Genomic DNA, 25,705 nt, shown 5'->3' with positions numbered 1-25,705 from the left:
CCCATACGAGTTGCCCCCGAGGAGGACAAGAGGAGTACCTCCCCGGCGATATTCACCAGACTGGAAAGGGAGAAAGGCAAAATATACAGTATCCAACATTGCGCAAAGCCACCTATCAGAAATGGCCCGAGCCTTTGAAACCGCTCTGTATGAGGAAGAAGACATCCCACAAACTTTTGAGGAGGCAAGCAAACATAAGCCCTGGAGAGAAGCCATGAAGAAAGAGATAGATGCCCTAGTAATGAATGGCACATGGGAGAAATGTACGTTGCCAAGAGGAAAGAAGCCAGTCGGTTGTAGGTGGATATTCACCATAAAAAGAAGGGCAGATGGGTCAATCGAGAGATACAAGGCGAGACTTGTGGCGAAAGGCTACACTCAAGTCTATGGGGTAGATTATGAAGAGACATTCTCCCCGGTGGCTAAAATGGAGACTGTCCGAACACTGTTGTCAGTAGCGGCCTGCAAAGACTGGAACTTACACCAGTTTGACGTAACCAACGCCTTCCTCCATGGAGAACTAGAAGAAAACAAGGAAGTATACATGGAGGTTCCACCAGGCCTTGGTGGAGAATTTGGAGATGGAGAAGTATGTCGGCTGCGGAAAACCTTGTATGGATTGAAACAGTCTCCACGGGTTTGGTTCGGAAGGTTCTGCCAAGCTATGCTCAAACACGGATTTCACCAAAGCCAGTCCGATCACACACTCTTCACAAAAAGAAGGGACAACAAGGTAACATGCCTGCTCATCTACGTTGATGATATGATTATTACAGGGGATGACGTAGAGGAAATCCAGAGATTGAAGGAGAATCTGTTCAAAGAATTCGCGATGAAAGATCTTGGAGCACTAAAATACTTCTTGGGAATCGAAGTGTTGAGGTCCAAACACGGAATATTCCTAAGACAGAAAAAATATGTTCTAGACCTGTTGACTGAAACAGGCCTCCTTGAATGTAAGCCAGCAGATACTCCAATGGTTCCTAATCATGGTTTGAAGATAGAGGACGGAGCAGCACTCGCAGACAGAGAAAGATACCAACGGCTTGTGGGAAAACTCATCTATCTATCTCATACCAGACCCGATATCGCATATGCTGTGGGCATCATAAGCCAGTTCATGCACCTACCTCAAGCTAATCACATGGAAGCGGCATTGAGGATTGTGCGGTACCTGAAAGGAACTATAGGATATGGAGTTTTTCTAGCTAAGCAAGAGAACCTTGAGATTGATGGATACACCGATGCCGACTGGGCAAGCAACCCGGTAGATAGAAAATCTACGGGAGGCTACTTTACCTTCATAGGGGGAAACTTGGTGACTTGGAGGAGCAAGAAACAAAAGGTTGTAGCACTGTCGAGTGCTGAAGCAGAGTTCCGTGGAATGAAGAGTGGACTCATGGAAATCCTCTGGCTAAGAAGGTTGCTCACAGAAATCGGGTTCCCACCTACTCGAAAGAGTCGACTGTTTTGTGACAACAAGGCCGCCGTCAGCATCTCAGAAAACCCAGTGCAACACGACAGAACAAAGCACGTGGAAGTTGATCGGCATTTCATCAAAGAAAAACTAGACGGCGGTATTATCGAGTTCCCATTTGTCCGCTCAGAGGAACAACTCGCGGACATACTAACCAAAGCGGTTCTACCAAAAGTCTTCAAGGAAACATTAGCCAAGTTAAGCATTGGAGATACCATTGCTCAACTTGAGGGGGAGTGTCAAACATACTGAAATTAGAGAAGTCAAACATACCGAAATTGGAGAGCTTAATTAGAGGAGAAAGATGTGTAATTGATACAGAATTAATTTGTATACATTGTCCTAGAATAGGTTGATATATTTCCTAACTTACATTGTATCTTCTCCTACTTAAGGAGGGAGAGCCGAGAGCTACAAACACACAAAAAAAATTAATAGAATCATCTTCTCCTAAACTCGGTTTTACTCTTTCACTATGAGCCTTTGTCGCCTAACTCTTGATTACCATCTTTAAGAAAAACGATAAAAAAAGAAAAGTGACGCATGAACAAGTATTCCATTTCCATATAATCATAGGCATTGGGCTCGGATTTATCTGGGCAACCATAACTTTATTTGTATAATACAGTATCCATCATTATTCATTACGGCGACTTTTATTATTATAATTATTACTATTATCTTAAACGCTTTTAACAAAAACGAAAAAATGATTTCTAAACAATAGTCGGTGCATGCAAAACACATTTTTCTGCTTACTGGTGCTAAAGTCAAATTAATGTCCTATTTATTTTTCAGAAAAGGGTCGGTGCCCAAAAAATAAACATATTTCATACTTTTAGTCCATGGATAACATATAATTATGAGTATTAAATAAACACAAAATAAATACCCTATATTATCATGTAGGAAGAGTCCACCGTCCAAACTACCACGAATAATCGGAGCAATAAATAAGAGAATATGAACTAGTAATTTAACATGGTGAATATATGTAATTCAGTAATTTACTAATCTATTTTTTTAATATATCTACCTATTTAAATTTTATTAAAATGTAGTAATACAAAAATTCAAAGTGAATATCGAGTACTCTAGTGTAGTTTGCATTAGTTATGCAACCTAAGAGAAAAGGCTTCAAGATTATTATTTAATTTAAAATATTTGGTGATAATAGAATAAAAATGAAAGTGATTAGTCATAGAAAGTCGAGGCAAATAGAAGTTTGCAGCGGTAAATTAAAGAGTGAACATCTTTTTAGTATACCAACTATTCCAAATGAGCAAATTTGGTCTGTAACATTTCATAATATCTTTTAAGGTCCATCAACTATAAGTTAATATCAATTCAACTACTTTTTAGTTATTTCCAATATTTTCATGACCAAAATACCTTTAAGGCAATTAAGGGCAATTCAATCTATTTATTCATCCACTTTTTTCTTTCTTCTAATTTATTTGGGATTAAGTTTAATAGATCTTATACTATTATTACTAATATATATCATACCTTATTTGAATACTATGATATTACTTTCTAGTGTTAGTTAATACTTTTATATGGTTACATTCTCAATTATTTAAATAAAACTAAGATAAATATTTTATTTTAATGAATCTCGTAATTTTATTAAATAAAAAATTTAAGTTAATCATAATATATAATATATACTACATTGAAATAAAAATTTAATAAAGTAGAAAAAATATGATTCACGAATAGTCAAGAGAATAGATATGAGAGTTGTGAATAGTTCATGATGTTGTAAATGGCCTAATGATAATATTAAGACGCGACATGGTGATATTAAACAATTGATAGCAACTATTGATTTTTTATTTAATTAAACAATCATAGATTTAAATTAATCATATATTCAACTAAGAATGTCATTGTCTTTTTTATTAAATTGATTATTGATAATTCAACTATTGTTTTAGACTACAATTACTATTTAAGAGTAGATAAAATAAAACTTAGCTCTTTGAATTATTTAAGATTCTATGTATGTTAATAAAATCTATTTTTTTTAATCGTCAATTTTATATTTTACTTAAAAATAACATATTCTTTGTATAGATTTAAGATTGAAAAATTAATATTCCATCTAATAAATTGAACAACTTTTGAATACAAATATTGTATAAGTATAATATTTACATATATTTATATCTAAGTTATTTCACTATTTAATATTAATATTAAATATAGTACAACGATTTAAAATATTACAAATAAGTAAAACTAAACGTAAATAATTAATAGTAATGGAATATTAATATCATTGACATACTTGGATTTTACATGGTTTTAGAGCATCCACAATAGTGCCTAGCGCACCGCCTAGCCGAACGCCGGCGCTAGGCGGTGCGCTAGGCGATCTATTGCAACCGCCCAGCCATTTCCGGAATTAAAAACCGCCTAGCGCTCGGCAGTTCCGTGGCGCTAGGCGGTGCGCTGGGCGATCCGCTCGGCGCTATTGCAGCGCTCCGGATCGCCGAGCGCATCGCCCAGGAGATTTTTTAATTTTTTTTTATTTAATGTTTTTTTTTGTGAAACTCATTCTTGGTTGTTTCTCTTTTATAGAGACATCCTTGAATGTTTTATGTTCCACTTTCGATGTGGGACAAACTCATTCTTGGTTGTTTCTCTTTTATAGAGACATCCTTGAATGTTTTATGTTCCACTTTCGATGTGGGACAAACTCATTCTTGGTTGTTTCTCTTTTATAGAGACATCCTTGAATGTTTTATGTTCCACTTTCGATGTGGGACAAACTCATTCTTGGTTGTTTCTCTTTTATAGAGACATCCGTGACTGTTTTATGTTCCACTTTCGATGTGGGACAAACTCATTCTTGGTTGTTTCTCTTTTATAGAGACATCCTTGAATGTTTTATGTTCCACTTTCGATGTGGGACAAACTCATTCTTGGTTGTTTCTCTTTTATAGAGACATCTGTGAATGTTTTATGTTCCACTTTCGATGTGGGACAAACTCAATCTTGGTTGTTTCTCTTTTATAGAGACATCTGTGAATGTTTTATGTTCCACTTTCGATGTGGGACAAACTCATTCTTGGTTGTTTCTCTTTTATAGAGACATCCTTGAATGTTTTATGTTCCACTTTCGATGTGGGACAAACTCATTCTTGGTTGTTTCTCTTTTATAGAGACATCCTTGAATGTTTTATGTTCCACTTTCGATGTGGGACAAACTCATTCTTAGTTGTTTCTCTTTTATAGAGACATCCTTGAATGTTTTATGTTCCACTTTCAATGTGGGACAAACTCATCCTTGGTTGTTTCTCTTTTATAGAGACATCATTGAATGTTTTATGTTTCACTTTCGATGTGGGACAAACTCATTAATTATGTATTTTTTTTTAATTAATGTACTTTTTAAATTTTATTAATATTTGTGAATTTTCTCATTTTTGTGGCGTAAATTTAATTCCGTATATTGTGTGATTGTTAATTATTTCATTTTTATATAATTGTTATTAGTGATGTGGCTATTGATGTGGCTGGGCTATTTATGATGTGGCTAGGCTATGGGTGGGCTATTTATGATGTGGCAGGAGGATTTTTAGTGCTGATGATGTGGCAGTGGCTAGGCTATGGCTGGGCTATTGCTGGGCTATTCCTATTGTGGATGGCCTTAGAGGGTGGTTTTGTATGAATTTGATCATATATCGTCTATTATTAGGCGTGTTTATATCTACTTCTCTATTATGTTGGTATGTTGACCATTTTGTTAAGAATGTGTATAAAAATGTGCAAAATAGATGGATGTGCAGCAACCTTGGTTTGAGACAATTTTACTGGAGATTTTGAATTCCAATCAACCCCCAAGCATATCATTCTCTTCGTCTTCGAAAGAGCTTTGCGTAGGTATCTTAAACACCTCAATCGGAGCTCTGTAGAAGAAGTTATGGTCGTTTTACAAACACTGTGCTGTCCAGAAATCTCACGCGACGGGGTGAATAGTTACCCTATAATTCCACCCGGCTGGGTGTCTCAAATTGAGCGCTGGAAGGTCATAAACTGGTCGAAAATCATCACCCGGCCGGGTGATTTTTACCCTTTATAATTCCACCCGGCAGGGTAAGTTGTTTTGGCATATTTTTATGCCAAAAACGCGATTTTTGATGAGGATTAAAAGGAGAAAAAGCCTAGGGTTCAAGGGATTCGACACTTACCGCCAAACACACATTCTCTCTCTCTCTCCGAATAACTATTGGAAAAAAATTGAAGATTCAAGCTTCAAAATTCTTCCGCCAATTGTAATTCGTATCATGAATTCCATTGTTTTTCTTAGTTTTGGCTTGTTTTCTACCATGAACATGAGTAGCTAAGCACCTTTCATGTAGAATTCTTGGTGAATATGCATTGATTCATAGTTTTAATCCAATTGACTTCGGTTTATCTTGCTCTTGCAATTGTTTGAATTATTCTTGTGTTTTTTCCTATCAATTGCTTGATCACCAATCGGGAGTGTTAGGGTTTCTCAGAGTAATCGGGAGATGAAATATTTAATCTTGAAAGAGGAATAATTCACACCTTAATTCAATAGAACTCGGGAGAGTTGAGATTTTGAGTTGGATCATTAATCTAATCAAACTGTTAGGAGTTAGGTCTAAGAATTAGAAGGGGACTTCAATTATTACACCTAATCTACGGATTTCTCACCTCGGGAAGGGGTTTAATCTACAATGGTGATTGATTCAACAATTATGGAGACTTTAAATGGTAAATCTATTTCAATTGGGTTAGACTATGAGTTGTGCATCGGATCTTTGAATTCTGCATATTTCTCCACCATCTTATACAACTTGCTTAATTGCTTTCTTGTTTAACTGTTTTAATTTAATCTCTGAATTTATATGCTTTTAGTAGTTGTTAGTTTCAAAACCCAAAATTTCCTGATTGTCTGGATAGTAGTTGAAATTTGTTCGTGGTACTTAGGTTCACACTTAATTGTCTCTGTGGGATACGATATACTCTTGCTTGCTAAATGCTACAATAACCCCGCACACTTGCGGGTATTAATTGGGTAAAATAAAGTTGAGCCAATCATTAAGATATTTTTATATTGAAATTAAAATTAGAAGGAACATCTTTGTTGGTACATCAACTATCTCAAATTACATACTACTACTTTAATGAAAATGAGAGGGCAAATAGATTGAATTGCCCTCATTGGCCTTAAGGGTACTTTGGTCACGAAAATATTGGAAATAACTAAAAAGTAGTTGAATTGATATAAACTTATAGTTGTTGGACCGTAAAAGATATTATAAAATATTACGGACCAAATTTGCTCATTTAGGATAGTTGGTGTACTAAAAAAGATGTTTCCTTGTAAGTTAAATTAGGCGAGGATGGATAGAAATGTAATGTGTCCATCGATATTTGATTAAACCAAAGACCATTTGAGTTTAAGCTATTTGCTATCATTATTTATAAACAAATGACTAATGATCCATGTGTGGATGAAATGCATACTTCAAACGTTTAGATGCTTATATATTCAGATTATTTTAAAAATTAAACACTCTGCTTACAACTAGATGTATCTTTTATAAGAATAGAAAACCATAATATACATCCATATATTCTATATTTCTATCTTTGGACTAAAAATCGAAAAATAATACTCCACGGACTCAAAATTATACTAGCTTTTACAAGTTTTTACAAATTAATGATAGAATGATTAATGTTCAATGTTAAATATCTTAGTTTTAAGTCTACTGTAATATATGACTATTTGTTTATTTATTTAAAAAAGTCAATGGGGACTCAAGACATGTAGGAACCAGTCACCGTGAAAACTATTTTTTTAAACAAACAAATAAAAATATTAATGTTAAACCATTAAATTATTATGATATATATAAACGGTTCCCTCTGCTCAATAAAAACGAAAATTTACTTGATCCACTCTTTGTACCGTAATACCGAAATACCGCACTTATCGTACCGAAAAATACCGAAAATACCAAATTTGCGATATACCGCAAGTTGTGGTACGGTATGACACCGTACCGATATCTATCGGTACGGTAAAGGTATAGATTTTCCTATACCGCGGTATACCGCAATATACCGCATTTACGATATTTGCCAAAAATTTGATATGTATGTTGTATTTAAAATTTATATAAAAAATAGTTAATATGTTAAAATCCCTAACCATACTTTCATATTTTAGTTCAACCGCCCCCAAGCCCAAACATACATATGCAAAGATGCAAATCAAGTGCACGGTATAGATTTGATTATGGTGTAGTTTTAATCTTTTGGAAATTATTTAAATAAGTGAAATTTTATTTTAAATATTTGGCTATAATAGAATTTTTTTTTTATGAAACACAAGTATTACGGTATGTCATACCTTATTTTGGTATACCGTACTCGATATGCCATACCTTATTTCGGTATAATGTAAAAGTACTGTATACTGCAATACGGTATGGTATACCGCATAGACGGTATGGTAACGGTATCGAAAATAATCATACCGAATTTTGCGGTATACCTAGGGGTGAGCAAAAAAACCGGAAACCGAATATCCGAACCGAACCAAACCGAAATTTTGAAATTCGGTTCGGTTATTTCAGTTTTTCGGTTCGGTTCGGTTCGGTTCGGTTTTGAAAATATAAAAATTTCGGTTTTTCGGTTCGGTTCGGTTCGGGCGAAGAAAAAAACCGAAAAACCGAATTATATATATTCTATTAATTTAATATATTATATTATTTATAATATATAGTATATTATTTTAATAAATTCTACTATATTATATATATTATATGTATTATTAATTTTATATTATATATAAATATTCTATTAGTATATATAAAATAAAATAAATTACACACATATATATATTAATACTATATTTATTTTTTCTGGTTTTTCGGTTTTTTCGGTTTTGTTCGGGTTTTTCGGTTTTTTAAGTTCGGTTTTCGGTTTTCCGGTTTCGGTTTTTCGGGTTCGGTTCGGTTTGGATTTTGAACTAAATTCGGTTTTTCGGTTTTGGTTCGGTTTTGACAAAAAACCGAACCGAAACCCGAATGCACACCCCTAGGTATACCGCAATGAGGTATACCGAAAAATTCGGTAAGGTATAGGTATGATATTTTCTCATACCGCAATTTACAGTACGGTATGCGGTATGACATTTTGAGTGCGATATACCGTACCGTGCCACCCCTAATCCGAATCAGTGCAATTATCATGTACCACCATAAATAGCAAATGCGGATTTAGAGCATCTCCACATTTACATAAAATCAAATTAAAAAAAAATGTATAGTATAATTATAGATTTTTTACTTAAAAAAATTGAATTTTTTTTTGTAAAATCTGAGAATATGTATTTTTTACTTAAAAACTAAAAATGTGATTAATTTTGGAATAGTATTAAAACCAAAATAACCTGTTTTTGAGCTTTAATTTAATGTACTACCAGAATCGGATATAGGGTGTGTATATATCTGAGGTAAAGTAGTGGACCCCACTAAGCCCTGCCACGTCGCATCGAACTATCCGATGCAGTGAGCAATCGCTGAGGTAGCGACGCGTGTTGAATTATTACGGGCCGACAAGAGCATTGAGACCCGGCCGGCCCCAACCGCCATACGTGCCTTAACCACAAACAAATACGTGGCTCACAACTTTTTCTGCGTTAAACGACCGACTTTAAGCCTCGTTTGGTTGTTTCCATTTAATATGTAGATTGTGTTGTCTAGGAATATTTGACTAATTATGATTTTGTTTTCGAATTCAAATATTAGTGGTATACGTAATTAGTACTAATATGAAATTGAAGTTGGTTCTATGATTTGTTTGATTACACATATTTAATTATTTAACTTATTATCCTATAATCCACGGTGTAATATTTTTTCAGATATACTATAATAGTTTTTTTTATTAGTGTATGCGTAATAAGAATAATGTTTTTTATGAGAACATAGAACATCTTATTTGAGTAAGAATTGATACACTGTTTACTCCCTCAGTCCCAAGATAAGCGACTCGCTTCTTTTTTGCCCTCATTTTAAAAAAATTAGTATGAAATAATTAGAGTGGAGAGAGAGTAAAATACTCTCCACTCTAAATATTTTATACTCCCTCCGTCCCATAAAAATATGTGCACTTTCTATTTTTGTCCATCCTACAAAAATATGTGCATTCCATTTTTGAAAAGTTATAGTATCAATTAAGTAATGTAGGTCACACATCCACTAATTCTACTTTAACTACCATTCTTCTCATCTCTCTTACTTGACCATATTATTTTTCTCATCTATCTTACTTTATCAATTTTATCTTAATTTATGTGTCATATCCAATGTCTCATATTTTTATGGGATGGAAGAAGTATAATTTATTTAAAATGAGGGTAAAAAAGAAGCTGAGTGACTTATCTTGGGACGAGGAAGTACTAAATAGGCGTAAAATACGTAGTCATACGAAATAGTGGACTTTAGTCACAGATAGATAAAAGTGTCTAGAATTTCCCAAAATGCTCCACCACATTCATGTATGTAGAAGCCTATTCCAAAATAACAAATTCTATACCTAAAGGCTTAAGAGGGTATGGTTCGTTGAATAGATGATTCCAGATACAACGAGTTTAATTTCCAATACTATCATCCAAATCAATAACGAAATTAAAATAAAATCCAATTAACATTGCATGTAGCTATCAATCAATAGTCCATTGAATAAAAATAATAATTATGTGAAAATTAAATGCTCACATGTTCGTACAAATTGAACAATTGTTTACTACTACAATTAAATTGTTTTACATACTAGTATATCTTAAATTTCCGCATAAACATTCGCCTTGGACTATCATTGAGTTTAAATTAACTAAAGTACATTTTATATAATTTTGAATTTTGACTACTATCATACTCCTAATTATATTGAAATAAGCAATGATAATAATAATTATAATTCCTGGAATTTTTTATTCTGTAAATCTAGTGTTGAGGAATTTTCATTTAATACACTTCTTCAAACCGAAAGCTAAGTAATGTTGATTAAAAAGAAGAAAACTAAAATTCGCGGTAATCCAGCTGCAACTGAGGAATTGAACCTCCCTCCCATCCAAACAAACCTCTCTCTTTCCCTCTATCTCATTTATGTATGTATATATATATAAACGAGGGGTGCAGGTAAAGGGAGAAGGATCAAGAAAAGAGGCACGAGAATCAGAGGTGGCATTAATTGAAAAGCGAGAAAGCGGGTGGGGTGAACACTATGAAGGCGACGAAAAGTGAAGTGATGGACGGCTCCGATATAAAAGAGCTGGTTGAGAACGACAACGTCTTCTCTAACTTCGTCCATCACAAGTTTCAACAGCTCGACTCTGATTGCGACGGTAAGCTCTCTCTCAAAGAGCTTCAGCCCGCCGTCCAAGATATCGGCGCCGCCCTCGGCCTGCCCGCCCACGGCGCTTCCCCTGAATCCGACCATATTTACTCTGAGGTCTTCCCTCAACTCTACTTTTCATCGCCTTCTTTTTCAAATTTCAATACAGTTGCTGATTTTGGCTAATGCGTTTGTGTATGTGATGTTTGGAGCTTCACAAATGTGGTTGTGGTTGAGATTTGAGAAGATTGTTTGGAGCTTGTGAAGTTGGTGATCTTGGATTTTTTAAATAGAATGACTCTTGTTGGTTTTGGTGCATTTTTGGCTCTATTTTTTTTATAAAGTTTTAATCTTGGAGCAGTTACGATTTTTATAGTTGGTTTGTTTTTTGTGGATTGGTTTTTGCTCCACTGAACTCAAAGATTGGCCTTACAAAGTAAAAAAATGAAGAGCATTTTTCTGAATCTTGGATGGAAAATTTGAATGATTTTGTTCGTTTTTTCTAGCCTCAATGCTTGAGAAATGTCTAGGGTGTTAAATTTTTTTACTCAATTTCCCTGTTTCTTGTAGTCATTTAATGAAATTGCTAAGGTTGAAATTTGTTAACTTTGGTATAGCTGAGTGTTTGATTAGAGAACATGTGTATATCTTAGATCCTACTACAACATTAAGAGAGGGGGATTTCTTTGAGAACCGAGTATTGCATTGGAACAATAGTTGTGAGTCCTCACAGGTCATTTCTGCCTCTTCTTGGCTAAAGTTGCTAATTGAGCTTCAAGAATTCAAGAAAATCTTTTAATGACTGTTAATCCATATATATGTATGTGTTTTACCGTTTTTTAAAATTCTTGTTATTCATGTAGCTAGCAATCTGATACCGTTGGATCTTGATTGATCCATCTGTTTTTATGAATGTAGTTTGAGTGAGAGACTCCACTTCTATGACTTTCTAGGTTTTCTTATCTTCATAAATCAGAATCTCTCTTTATCTCTCTGTGTGGTTGAAAATACAGAATCTGTCAATTCTGGTTTGCAATAATAGTGTAAGGTGAAATGAACTTGTTGAGCATTACATGGCAAGAACAAACGGCTTTAGCGTGGTCCGTGGCTTTGCTTCGAAAGTAAAAAAGAGGAGAAATGCATTAATTTTGATAGGAAATGTTACTATCATAGCAACTTTCTTGTCCAGATTCTTGAATTTAAGGGCTTTTGATCACGTTCACCTGTTGCGGTCCACACCCACACCACACGTCTCTCCCACATCATAATGAAAACGTCGGTCGAATAGGCTCTTAGTCTTACTCGTAGGAAATATCCACTTCGTATTTTTTCAGTTGGTGTAGCTTCTAATTGTGATGGTTAGTGAATAGATGTGATTGTTGTCGATTTCTTGCTCACCCGTGTCTCGTTTTGATACGACTGCAGGTTCTTAATGAGTTCACACATGGTAAACAAGAAAAGATAGGCAAGACTCAGTTCAAAGAGGTTCTCTCAGATATTCTACTAGGCATGGCTGCAGGCTTGAAACGGGATCCTGTCGTGATTCTTAGGATCGACGGTGATGACCTCCTTGAGTTCATCAACGGGCCCACCTTCGAGCCGGAGATACTCTCCTTATTCTCCGAGATTGACTTGCCCGAAGGATCACTCAAAGACTACATCATCAAGGCCTTTGAGAAACTCTCCGTTGATCAAGGCGTGCCTCCGGCTACGGATCCTTGGGTAGACTTCTTCTCAACAAATTAGTACCCTTCTCTCCCTTGTACATTCTGTAACTGCAACGTGCTCTGGCCCTACTTTTTGTAGGTCATGAGCAACATTCTAGAGCCAGCCTTGGAGCCCTTGGGGGATTCCCTTGATGAGACGGTCTCACAAGAGACGTTTGTAGCTGGGTTCAAACAAGCATCGGAGAATGCAGCGAGCCTTCTCAAGGAGCAGCCGGCTATCGTTGCTCACAGCCAGAATACCTTTGATGGGAGTGGCATTAGAAGGCTCTTGTCTAATAAGTTTGAGCTGGATAAGGTTAGTTGATTTTACTCAGCTACGCGTTTGTTCGGGTTCCAAATTTTGCACAGAGCTAATGTGTCGTTGCAGGCATTGGATACTGCTCTGAAGAGTGTTCCGAGGGATCGCCATGGTAAGATATCAAAGGAATTCCTGAGTGTCGCAGTTGATAATTTGGGTGCCTCGGCCGGCTTACCTCCTCTTGGCGCTGTTGAGCAGGTGCGCCCGCCCTTGCGTTCGATTATGGTTTAGTTAATGCTACGCATCTTGAAATACATCTATATCTATTACTATTAGGAAAGTGCGTAAGTAGTATTATAAATTCTGATAAACCTATAGTTTCTTACTATTATAGCTAAATTGGACGTACAAATTGGAATTACATAGTACTATTACATTATGAGATTTCCAAATAGATAAAATCATTTTGATAAATTTAGGAATTTAGGTACATAAAATAATTGTCTCATACTCGCATAAGTCTTGGGTGACTCGAAACCCCGACCTATTGGCTGTAGAGAAAGTGTCTTATCCATCAAGTTGTGCATTTGTTGCTCCTCGGAATTTAAAATAAAAACGTTACTATAGTTATATCTAAACTTGTGACGATATGACTAGTGTGCGTATTTTCTGCGTCGCCTTGACATATATAACTTCGGGTTGGGGTGATGACCTCTCGTGGTGGGTGCAATTCGTGCAGATGGATAACATAGTCACGGAAGCCATAAAAATGTTTGGTGGTGAGGATGGGAAGTCGGTGAAGGAAGAAGAGTTCAAGAAGCTACTAACCGAGGTTCTCGGGAGCATCATGCTACAGCTCGAGGGCAATCCTGTCTCGATCTCAATAAACTCGGTGGTTCATGAGCCGTTGGCGTCGTCCTCCACCCTCCTGCAGCCTTCGTCGCCGTGATGTGTGTAAATGAAACTCAACCCAACTCAACTGATGGAGACTTGTAATTTTTTTGACTCTGTTAAGTGATGAGGGTTGGCTAGTTTGGATGGAGCTGAATATATATGCTGTTGCTTAAACATGATCATTTAATGATCAGTTAACTCTTAATTACGCTCCCTAATTATGTTACCAGATTCTTTATTTTCTTGCTTTTGTTGTTGATGCATGTAACTTTTATGGTGTTCAAGAATTGAAGGTGTCTTTCACTCTTGTTTATTTTTGTGGTTTTCGATTAATAGTGGTTTTTGAAGAATTTTTTAAATTAGTTGGGGGATAATTTTATCATGTAGTACACGATAGGCATATGGTATTATTTCAATTTCACATATATTACAAATTTTAATGTGAAAATTGAGCTTTCAATATATTAAACCACCATAATAATAACGCTGATTTTAAATCAGACCAAATAAATTGTTTAATAAATTAATAAGTATAGTGCTTTGTTAATTGAATTTGTTTTCCAAATTTAACCCAGGTCAACACTAGTAGTGCCCTACGTAAGATTTGGAGAAGAACTAATCAGATATACTAGTATATAGACAGTTATTACAATTAGTTAAAATATTTGATCTGAACAAAAAAATAATAATATAGAAAACAAAATTAACGAATTGTAAATTTGGTTTGAGGAAATTATATCATTTTGATTCTAATAAGTTCAACTCTTTAAGAATATGAGGCATGATAGGATAACTAGTTTTGGTTGAGTCAACTTTACTTATTGAAACACCATTATTTTCGACTGAAATTGTGAATAAAACTTCGGATAAGTTGAATAATTTACAGATGATTACCCCTTTAAAATATTTTGCCAAGGGTCCGACGATAAAAAGAGAGAGAAAATAATATTGACCGAGTTCAGTAATTGCCCGATAAATTTTAATGTGTTAAACCAAATTTGGGAAAGTTGAACAATTTACAGATTGTCACCCCTTTCAATTATTTCGCTAGGGTCCAATGATAATAAGATAAATAAAAACAAGATTGACCAAGCTTCTTTGCAAACGAAGCAGCCCTTTTTCTAGTAAAGCATTGTTCAAGAACTTCACGACTATTTAATTAAAATTAAAATATCAATAAAAATAATGAAAAGAATTGATGGGGGCATTTATTTGTGCTCCTGGCACTCTCACCAATTCAGATTTCAGACAGCTAGAACAGTGAAATTAGACCACAACAACCCAACATAAATTCCATGAAACCCCATGTATAAAATCTATCAAAAGAGTCGAATTCTGTATTTTCTTGTGTCAACAGAAGAATAAACCACTGTTCAACTCCTTCGACCGGGACAATGTTTTGTTCGAATTCTATTCCAGCAAGTTCTAAACCAACACAAGATTCCATGACAAAATGAAGAGTTATAACTTACAGGTGCAGATAAATATAATATCAACCCCTCAAGGAGTATTTCTTCCCACTAAATGGTTGGAACTTCGGATCATCACTCTTCGGAGGCTCCACCTTAGCATCTTTCGAAGCATCCTGTAATGCAGAAACAAATGATTCAGACGCATGCAGAGATACGAAAGGTTCATTTGGTAGGGGATTCAGAAAAGGAAAGTTGAGTGAAACCTTTGGGGCATCTTTTGTGCGGTTAGCATTTGAACCAAACACGAGCTTCCCTTGAGTTGGGGCTTTGGCAGTTTGTGAGCTGGAACTAGAGGCAGCACCTGTTCCTCCAGCCGAAGCACTGCCACGCCTGTCTTGGGGCGCAGATGACGGCACTGGTGGCGATCCGGTTTTTAAACCTTTCCCATCCAAGCGTCTTCCAACGCCAGTAAATGGATTGAATTTTGGTTCAGGCTCCTCGGATGGTTCCTGACCTGTACACACTCCATTCCAATAAGTAGGTGTTTGATGGTACACAAATTACAGGTACAAAAATAACACCATGGATTTCTCACTAAAGAAACACAACTATGAGATGCCACAGTGGAGAACTAGGTCAATGCTATCTGTCAAACATCATAATTATGTTCACTAAAAGAACTTAACCACTGCATCCAGCCCAACCACAAACAGAACATAGGTCTCCAGTGTGGCATATAACAGAGTGATGTGGTGTTAACAATTAGTCATATTAATGCCCGTAAATCTGAAAATAATTAATAGAGATTTACCTTCTGCTGGTGCTTTGCCAGTTGAAACAGGGGCAGAAGGTCTTTCTGGTTCCTTGTAATCAAGAGGAGGAGCAAAGTCCACTTCACAATCAGTCTCGATAATACTTATCGCATGAGATGGCTTTGCCTCAATGATATCAATGTAATACTTTTTATTATTATAAGCCACCATGATACTATCCCCAGTGCTCAAGCACGAAAAGTTCCTCAGTGTTGTCTCCAAGCTGTATAAAATAGAATTAAATGTACTCAGCATTCGAATAATGCTCTTCAAATAATAATTAGGTAGCATATCTCTACTGGAAGCACTCAGGCCCTGAAATCTGCCGAATGAACTTACTTCTTCTTTGAAGTATACTTGCACAAGCCAAGTAGGCGTTTAAGGATGAGAAAGCTAAACAGTAATTTACACTTACATAGCTTTTGGATTAGAAATATCCAAGAAATCCTTTGTGTGTGGTTGCAATTTTACGTATGTACCCTTTGGAAGAGTTACATTTTTCACCCGAACAAAGTCTCCCTCTTGTAGCAAAAGATTCTCCATCATCTAATGCGACACAATACGTAACAGTGTCAATCTGAAGCTGAAATCGCATACTACTAACAAGCATCAAGTAGCACCTACCCAGTAAGGCATATAGATCATGCCTTCTTCAGCAATGAACTCCAGAACCCCACAGTGTGAAACACGCTCAGTAGCAGCATTCCGGAGCTCAAATAACATAGGGTAATCAATGTGAAGGGAAGCTGTAGCAAAAATTAGCCGAAGATTAGATCAAAGTCGATCAGTGGAATACAAAAAGAATAACGACCCAGGGAAAGTAGCTAAAGTTCCTTACCAAGACGGTCAAGAGCTGATGGCGGCATTATAACTGTAAGAGAGTATAGTTAGAATAAACAAATAAATAAAAGAAAATCATCTGCTGAGAACATCTTCATGAACTGCCAGCATATCGAAAAGATACGTGAGCTGATCATACCTTTATCACCATTTTCTATCTGTGCCTGCAGGTATTGAATAGAAACAAGAAATTAGATCAACCTGATAAAAGCAAAATGTTCAGGAGACATAATATACTGCTAAGTGCTAATTGACACACAAACAGACTTTCATTCACAAAAGGTACTTCTAAGACATGCACACCCACCATGCCATAATTACAATGGGATGGTAATCAGATAAATTAATAAAACAAGTTACAGAAGACAATAGTCAAACCTTGTCTATGAAAGACGCAGGGTAACACCGGTATGTCTGTTCAAATGATGTCCCATGGTATCCATACCCGTCAAAAAACTGAAACAGGAAACTCAGAACAATCAATATCAAATGCATAATGACTAGAGTGATACTTCTACAGAAGACTCCCAAGATCAGATTGATGAATATCAATGAGTAGATAATGTGCTAAATGAACTAACTAGTAACTACTATGTCTTTCTTATGCTCTTGAATGTGATTGGTAGTGTATATCTAAAACTTTCGTTAATAAGCAGCACTGCTAATCCATCACCAAACTTATAGCCAAGAATTTAATCATCTATTCATGTTGACTCCAACTTTTATGCATATGACAAAAAAATATGCCAAAAACGATGTGACAAGCATAAGGTATCATCCCTATACTTTTATGCTTAGGCCTCAGCTAGGTATGACTCTCATAGGATCATCCGTGTTAATTCCCCTAAGAAAAATCTATGAGCACTAAGATCAGATCCATGAGCTCAAAACAAAATATAATGAATAGCTTAAAACTTAGCCTCAAACTGAGAGATCACAACATAGTATGACACAAGAACATTGTGTGAGGCACGAATCATTGTCTCACAACAAACAGAGCAGGAAAGTCAATGTTTTCCTATAAAAAAAACTATACTCCACAGCTCAAATCGAATCATCAAACTGAGAAAAAAGCATCAGATAGAATGGAACAAGCACTTCGTATGAGGTGCGAACCATTATCTCAGAGCAGGAAACCAACGATTTTCCTTACATTTGGCCAAGAAAATCACAATCCACCCAGAATTTAACTTTTCACCGAAAACACAAACACAGAACTATTATGATCAAAATTTACAAGATAAATAAAGGAAATTCGCATCCAAAACAAAAAAAACTACCATAATTATGATGATCTAGGTTAAATTAAGCACGCGCTAAAACGTCCGGATTCGCCTGTGACAGAACACAAAAAAGGGGGAAACGATCAATCAGAATGGCCAATAGAAAATCAATCAGAATTTCAATGTATAGCAGAATTACAAACAGCTAATTTTTGCTGTGTTAAGATCTGCAACAGAATAAAATTGAAATTGGAACGATTCACGCACTTTTGAGGCACAAAAACGAAGATTCGCAGTGTGTAGTTGGAAGAAATTGAAGGCACGCACACTGAAGAGAAATTGGACGGAGGAGAGGAACGAAGGCTAAGATGCTTCTGGTATCATTCTGCTTCTTGTGCACGCTACTTTTATAGATTGGATTCGTGCGCACCTGTCCAGGCCCAATTAAATTTATAAAACCCAATTCGGCCCATTTTCCACAATAAATAGTTGATAAATAATGTACAGATTCCAGTATACACCTTAAGCTATTCAAATAGGAGTATTAAATATAGTAATATTTAATAGTGGATAAATATCAAACCATAAACCATTAAACTAATAAATATTAATATTTATCAGTAGGTAACATATTTCCTTATAAAAGTTGGATGTGACTTATGATTATTTTTTAAATTTATTCCTGTAGGTTTAGTTTCGTAAATGGATAAATAGAATATATTTATGTCATCAGCTATTAATATTTTTAACCTTGGCTAAATTCATCCACTCTCTAATTCTAATAATGAGAAGTTTCAGAATTTGGGTCCCAATTCGCTGATGAGGAATTAAATTCACCGACCTTTTGAAATATGGGTCCGAGGCATGCGAATTTTCGGAAATAAGGATTTTTCACCTTTTAATATTTATTCTCTTCATTTTCTTATTATTTCTCTTCCAATAATTATAGATTGACTAAACTATCCTTCAACCCAATTTCTCAATAATTTCGTCCTACTCCCTCCAAATGATTTGCTCTCCACTCTAAAAAGTGAATCTTCTCTCTCAAATTCTCACATTCACACCGCCTAATGAAGTGGGTCTTATTCTCCACTAGCTTATTTCAGTAACTCTTTATTTTTATCTCTTTCTTAATTTACCAATTACGTATGAGTTAAAGCATGTATAGTCACAAATGTTTCTATTTTTATACTCCCTTAGTTCGATAAGAGTATGCACTCTCTCATTTTGGAAAGTCTTTTCTTTCTAATAAAGTGAAAACTCATTCTTTACTTACAATATTTCAATTACTTTTACTTTCTATATCTTCTTACTTTATCAATTGTGCATTGAAACTCGTTGCTAGCCCAGAATGCATATTCTTGTTGGACGGAGGGAGTAGGATGAGGGCCGAGGGAGTTTTGTTGTTGCTCTTTGGATAATGGCTTTTATTTGCACACAACAAGTCGATCAGAATTGAGTCCAACCATTCGCGCAATATTCGGATTTTGATTCAACAGAAACAAGTCGTTCGTTCTATGAATTTAATTATTTTGAAATAATACTTTAGTCGAGAATTTAAACAATAATATACTTAAAAGAGTAAAAGAAACTACTCCCTCCGTCCCAAAGTAGTTAAGTCCAAAGTAGTTGAGACATTTCCTTTTGGCACGAGAATTAAGAAATTGATGTGTTAAAGATTAAAGTATGAGACAAGATAAAGTGTGTTTCCAAAAAAAGAACACGATTCAACTACCTTGAGATGGAGCCTCGATCAATATATTAAAAAGTTCATTGATGCTCGAATAATGTCAGTCATGAACGGTTAGTTCGATCGAACTAGAATAATGCCTAAAATCAAATGTTAGCACGTATCCATTTTTATTTTTTATTTTTAAAATCTGTTTTCCGATCGAGGTCATATTAGAAAATAAAATAAAATGACTATTGTAGAAACTTGGTACATGGATTAAAATTTGGTGCTCAAATTCTTCATTGTCATTGATGCACATGGGTAATAGTCTAGACAAGATAGAAGCGGTCGGGGGTTTTTTGGTATCCACAAAGAAGTGGAGATTGCTAACCGTGGTATGTTTTGCTTGTCACATGAAATATAGTATTTTACTTGCTTGTTTTTGTTTGAAAATAGTTGGGTGGTTGTGGTGGTATATAGTATTTTACTTGCTTGTTTTTGTTTGAAAATAGTTGGGTGGTTGTGGTGGTGTGCCGGTGGCTTTGTATTAGTTTAAACTCGTAATATGTGGTTTTCGTTTTTCCGATTTTCTTAAATTAAACTTAGTTGTCGCTTCTCTTGTGTGTTGTATTGCTTGTTGTGTTTGTTCTTTTGGGAGACTTCTTGCTCAACAATGGTTTAGTTCGAGCATTTTTGTTTTCATAAAAAAAAGTCTCATTTCTCGAGAAAATGACATAGTTTAATGTCTAATATGGGGATAGGAAAAAAACATAGTAGCTCCAATTTATTTACTTATTCTCCATGAAAAAATATATTTGAAATTCTGTGTCCGGATAAAATACAGATAACATACACATCAAAGTAGCTATGTCAAAAGCAGGGGCCAAAAACAAAGGAAAACACATCAAAATAGGATGAAATTTTGACTTCACCAAGTTGTCAACAAATTTATGTATGGCACATAATGTATGATACAACTCATCCAAGTATCCAAATTATAATGGGGCCATATTACTGCAAAAAGCACAATGCTTATGTTCCAGCTTACCACCACATCTACAGATGGCCAGTCACATATTTCAAAACTCATAACTAGTGGCCATGTCATGCCATTTCAATCTAGGACAAGCTTAGCCCAACAAGTTGGATACCAGTTCTTACAAGAATTGATCCTAATTCGACTAGACAGAATATATTATATCCAGCGTCATTTACAGTTTCAAAAAGAATTCCATCTCCAAAGTCTTATCATAATTTCAGGCTCAATAAACAAGTGGACAGCACACACCATATGACTATTGGATAACCATAAGAAATGCTCATATTCATCAATAAAACTAGAGTCCCTTATCAAGAATACAGCACACATCAGTTCTGGTAAGAAACGATATGACAGACATAAGAATCTGTTTTTGGAATACTACACAAACAACAAATTTACAACTCCTAAACTTGTGACCTCTCAAAGCCTGAGATAAAGCATACTACTATTTCAAAAGCTAGCCTATATAACAGCATGCATTAACAAGTTGCAGCCTATCAATTTTGACACCTCAGAAAGGGAGAATATAACAGGAAACCGAATAACCACCACCACTACAGACAATAAGATTATTAAAAATCTAAAGATATGAATGCTGTATTTCATAAGCTCTCCATTCATAGAAAATAGTCGCATCTTTTTTTTGGAACATCCACACAAAATAGTCAGATTCCAATTGTAGACATTCACAACCTAAACATATTATTCTCAATATATTAACTTATTTACACATTCTACACTATATGGCACATCCATCACTTTAATAGAAATACCTCCACTTAAAATAACCTTAGAATAAAGAAGATACAGACAAAGTCAGCATACACCACATAGGAACACAAGTGTATGCAAGCAAATAAGGGCGGCCACTAGTAGCAGTCTAGTAATAAAAATTGGCAGGACCAGCAAAAGCAAATATATACCTTTGGCAAAGCGGCCACCAATCACTCAATTTTTGTCTTTAATTGACCGCTTAATTTGAAACCTTCAAACTTCCCATTCAACCAAAGCACCCAATCAAGAATAGAAATGAAAGATATCAACATCAAACAATATTCTTGAAACATAGTCGATTGAGATAGAAATGAAAATCACCAATTACATAGAACAAGCTGGGAATTTTGAGCTCCCTACTACCCAACAGCATGCTAAAGACTCAAATTTCCTGGTTCATACATCCTCGTTCGAATTCAAAAAAGAGAAATGAACAACTTAGTAATAAAGAGGAACCAACCAGATCCCAACTAAGAAGTTAATAACAACACCCCAACCACAAACTAGAACAAACAGGGATATGTAGTAAACTGACATTTATTTAACTAAAAACATGTAACTCAAGCAATGCAATAAGACCACTGCTCGTCCTCAGCACCAACAGCATCGCCAGACGATGCAAAGCTCTCATCACTGCAATAGTAGTACCCGCCATTGCCGGCCCCGGCAGCAGTCAGGCTGCAAGAGGCGGCGCTGGCCAAGTAAGGCATGTTATTGAAAGAGCAAGCTAGGCCATTAGCCAGCGCCAAGCTGCTGCTGCCACCATCATCGGCAAACTCCTCAATCCGATGCTTCAGAGTCTGGAACATAAGCTCAGGCTCATACTGCATCACTCGGAGCACATCTCCACAAGTCGGGCCTGGCACAGCACGCGTCACAGCAAAGCCGTGGGGGCTGTTGCTCTGCGACACGCGCACGACACTTGGGCCACCAAACAGGTTGTGAACACCACCCAGCGCCTCTTCATAAGCACCACCCAAGAACATCCCTAGATAATAGGCCGCCCGATCACCATTCCCGCTGCCGTTCGCATCCAATTTGTGCAGAGGCAAGCTTGATTCACCACCGATGAACTTGTCGATCTTCCCATCACTGTCGCAGGTCAGGTCCGACAGAATCCCTCTAACTACCGGCTTCTCGTCCAGCCTGTGGATAGGAATCAGAGGGAACAGCTGGCCAAAGCCCCAAAAATCAGGAATTGAGGTAAAAACAGACAGATTCATATGGTATGTCCGAACAGGGTCATCAGAAAGACCAATAGCTTTCGACACCAATTCACAAAATCCATCAACCTCAGCTAGCTGTTCCATATTCAAAGACCCTTCTTTAAACTGCTCAACACACCTCTGCTTCAGCTGCTCTGCATAAAGCAAACAATTCTCATATTCACCGCGAACGCCAGCTGCACACAAATTTCGGTAATCAGCACGAGCATCATCAGACAACTGCTCCTCAAAATACTCAATCCCAGGAGGAGACTGGAACTGCGGAGAATCGTGAGAACTTGCAGAAACAGCTTCAAACACCAAAATTGAGTGGTGGGAGACAATTGCACGGCCGCTTTCACTGCAAATAACCGGATGCTTGATGCCCTTGCGGTCACACACCAACCTCACCGCCCCAACAACGGCAGCAGCATACTCTTCAAGGGTGTAGCTGACAGAAACATCAGAATTGGGAGACTTTGAGCCGTCATAATCGATTCCAAGTCCTCCGCCAATATCAATCACTCTCATACAGGCACCAAGGCGAACCAATTCGCTATAGATCTGCGCAGCTTCACCAACACCGTCAGCAAGCAATGCCGTGGACGGAATTTGAGATCCAATATGGAAATGCAGCAGCTGCATACAATCAAGCATTTCGTTCTGCTCCAGTTTCTTAACAACACGGAGAATCTGCGTTGTTGTTAGACCAAATTTCCCTTTCTCACCAGAAGTAGAACCAAAATGACCAGAATGCTTAGTCCTCAGCTTAGCCCGGAGCCCAATCACAGGCCGAACACCGAGCTTCTTGCTCACATCGATCACAATATCTAGCTCTTCCTCTTGCTCAAGCACAATTACAGTATTCAGATGCAGCTTCCTCGCGAGCAATGCCAGAGCTATGTACTCGACATCCTTAAATCCGTTGCACACCAACAGCGCCTCAGGGCTTCCGTAACAGAGAGAGCTCATGGCCAGAAGAAGCTCCGGCTTGGAGCCAGCTTCGAGTCCGAAGCGGAAACCCGATCCAAACTTGACAATATCCTCCACAACAAACTTATCCTGATTGCATTTTACGGGGTAGACGCCCTGGTAATGAGCATCGTAGCCTTGAGATTGGATCGCGAAATCAAAAGCGGATTGGAGAGATTCAAGGCGGTCCTTCAGTATGTCGGGGAAACGAACAATGAGGGGCAGCTGAAGCCCGAGACCACCCGAATTCTTCGGATCGGAGGCCTTCTTAACGACCTTGAAAAGATCGATTTCCTGGTGGGACAGGGTGCTGGCGCCATGGGGACGGACAGAAACGTCGCCGTTAGAATTGACCGTGAAGTACGGCGCGCCCCATCCGTCCACACGGTAGAGCAGCGCCGAGTGGTCGGCCGTCCACGGCGCCGTGGCGGAGGCGGGGGCGGTCGGTGGAGGCGGAATCTGGGGGAGAGTGCTATCCCAGCTGGCGAATGCGTAGGGAAGAGAGGAAACGGACGCGTCAACACAGCAAGCGAGGGCAGGCATCTCTAGAAATTGGATTGGGAAATGGGAAATGGGAAAAAAAGAATCAAAAAATATTTTGAATCGAATTTGATTAGGTTACGGTGGGGAAATATCGGAAATGAATGAGGTCGTAACAGATAGGGGCTTTAAAACCCGCCGAGGCCGGAGCCCCGGCTACCCCCTCAAAAGAAGCAAAAAGGGATCTGAATCACAAAACGGTGACCGAAGGCACGGTTACACGGCACCGAAATCCCCACACCTACCCCTCAGAAGAAGCTGAAATTGGGAAAATCAAGCTCGGAAAAGAATTCACCGAACCGGAAAACCAAACAAATCTAATTCTCGAAAGCGGATCCCACCATGCAGAATTGGAGGAATTGGATGGAGAGAGGGGTAGCGGAGGCTGGGAAAAGGAAGGCGAGATTGAGAGGAAGGGAGAGAGGGAGAATTGACGGAAACCTAACGGCTGCGGAAGAGAGAGAGAGAAAAAGGGGGCTAGGGTTTGAGTGATTGTGTAGATAGAACGTGAAGCTGCGGATGAAGAGGGTGAGCGAGAATTGCATGAGGGCCGATGCATAATTTTATAGTGAAATTTGCAGAGGATGGGAGGCGGGGCCCACTACTTGACCTAATTTCATTTTTCTTTTCTTTTTCTTTTTTTCTCGCCGCTTTTCGACGTCATAGATTACATTCTAATTTCTTAAAAGGTTATCTGGATATAATAATTTCCTAGCTTTCAATAAATTTATTTTGTTTTTTACTATATTTGCATAATCCATTCATCCTAAATCAACCTGGATATAATAAATTCCTAACTTTCTTATCTGTTTATTTTATTTTCTCTCATATAATTTAATTTATTTTATTTAATTAAATTTCTTAATCTATATGCCTAAAAGAAACGCTCCACTTAAATTGAGAGGTTTTATAATTTATTTATTCGGTTAATATAATTGTCAGGATTGTCGACGTCGGCAAAATTAGTTTGATATTATCCACTTTCGATCTAGCCTGTACGGATTTGTTTTTTGGTCAATCCTAAAAGACCTCAAACTAATTGGAGTTGTATAGGAATTATACGCACCTTCCAACTTCTCTCAGATTTTCGATGCGAGATAGGTTTGTACTCAATAATAATTAATTAATATTTTAATACTAACTTCAAAATCTTAGTATATGGTTGCAAAATTAGAGAAAAACATTAAATCGAATAATTTAAAGGTAGATTTTAAAATGGTAATGTAAATTTTGACAAAAGTGTAGGAACTTAAAAGACAAATTACCATTTTCAGTAATGCAAAAAAGAAATATTTTAAAATACAAATCATATTTTTTATAAAAGTAAATGAGTGAATGAATATGAAATTATTTAAAATGAATAAGATAATGAATTAATATCGTTAAATAAGTATTGAATACGGAGTATATAATTATATGCGGTAGAGTAATTGGTTTGTTAATTTCGGAGTTAAAATTATTTGCTTGAGAAATTATAGTCTGATTTA

General features: G+C 36.7%; 3 protein-coding genes across 4 annotated transcripts; 1 reads left to right on the top strand and 2 right to left on the bottom strand.

The window, feature by feature from the left end:
• The first annotated feature begins 10,535 nt into the window (after positions 1-10,535).
• On the top strand, positions 10,536-14,039 carry LOC121750737. 2 transcript variants are annotated; one of them, XM_042145336.1, is made up of 5 exons: positions 10,536-10,984; positions 12,293-12,589; positions 12,674-12,889; positions 12,962-13,090; positions 13,572-14,039. In XM_042145336.1, exons 1-5 carry the CDS (start codon positions 10,757-10,759, stop codon positions 13,779-13,781), a joined length of 1,080 nt encoding a protein of 359 aa, XP_042001270.1. In that variant the 5' UTR covers positions 10,536-10,756; the 3' UTR covers positions 13,782-14,039. The 2 variants fall into 2 exon arrangements, with proteins under 2 accessions (XP_042001270.1, XP_042001271.1); XM_042145337.1 differs by lacking the exon at positions 10,536-10,984 and adding an exon at positions 11,035-11,600.
• A 978-nt stretch (positions 14,040-15,017) lies between these two features.
• LOC121750801 (ubiquitin fusion degradation protein 1 homolog) lies at positions 15,018-18,402 on the bottom strand. The gene is made up of 10 exons (XM_042145412.1): positions 18,281-18,402; positions 18,071-18,125; positions 17,169-17,246; positions 16,930-16,954; positions 16,789-16,821; positions 16,575-16,696; positions 16,366-16,496; positions 15,950-16,173; positions 15,402-15,652; positions 15,018-15,311 (listed from the first exon to the last, which is right to left on the bottom strand). The coding sequence occupies exons 2-10, from the start codon at positions 18,071-18,073 to the stop codon at positions 15,219-15,221; spliced, it is 960 nt and encodes a 319-aa protein (XP_042001346.1). The 5' UTR covers positions 18,074-18,125; positions 18,281-18,402; the 3' UTR covers positions 15,018-15,218.
• A 3,380-nt stretch (positions 18,403-21,782) lies between these two features.
• Positions 21,783-24,756, bottom strand: LOC121751977 (arginine decarboxylase-like). Its single transcript, XM_042146821.1, has one exon. It carries the CDS (start codon positions 24,219-24,221, stop codon positions 22,062-22,064), a length of 2,160 nt encoding a protein of 719 aa, XP_042002755.1. The 5' UTR covers positions 24,222-24,756; the 3' UTR covers positions 21,783-22,061.
• Positions 24,757-25,705: the final 949 nt, after the last annotated feature.

The sequence above is a fragment of the Salvia splendens genome, chromosome 10 (assembly GCF_004379255.2).
Source record: "Salvia splendens isolate huo1 chromosome 10, SspV2, whole genome shotgun sequence".
Taxonomy (NCBI): domain Eukaryota; kingdom Viridiplantae; phylum Streptophyta; class Magnoliopsida; order Lamiales; family Lamiaceae; genus Salvia; species Salvia splendens.
Note: the sequence above shows the minus strand (reverse complement) of the source record. Positions and strands in the feature narration are given on the sequence as shown.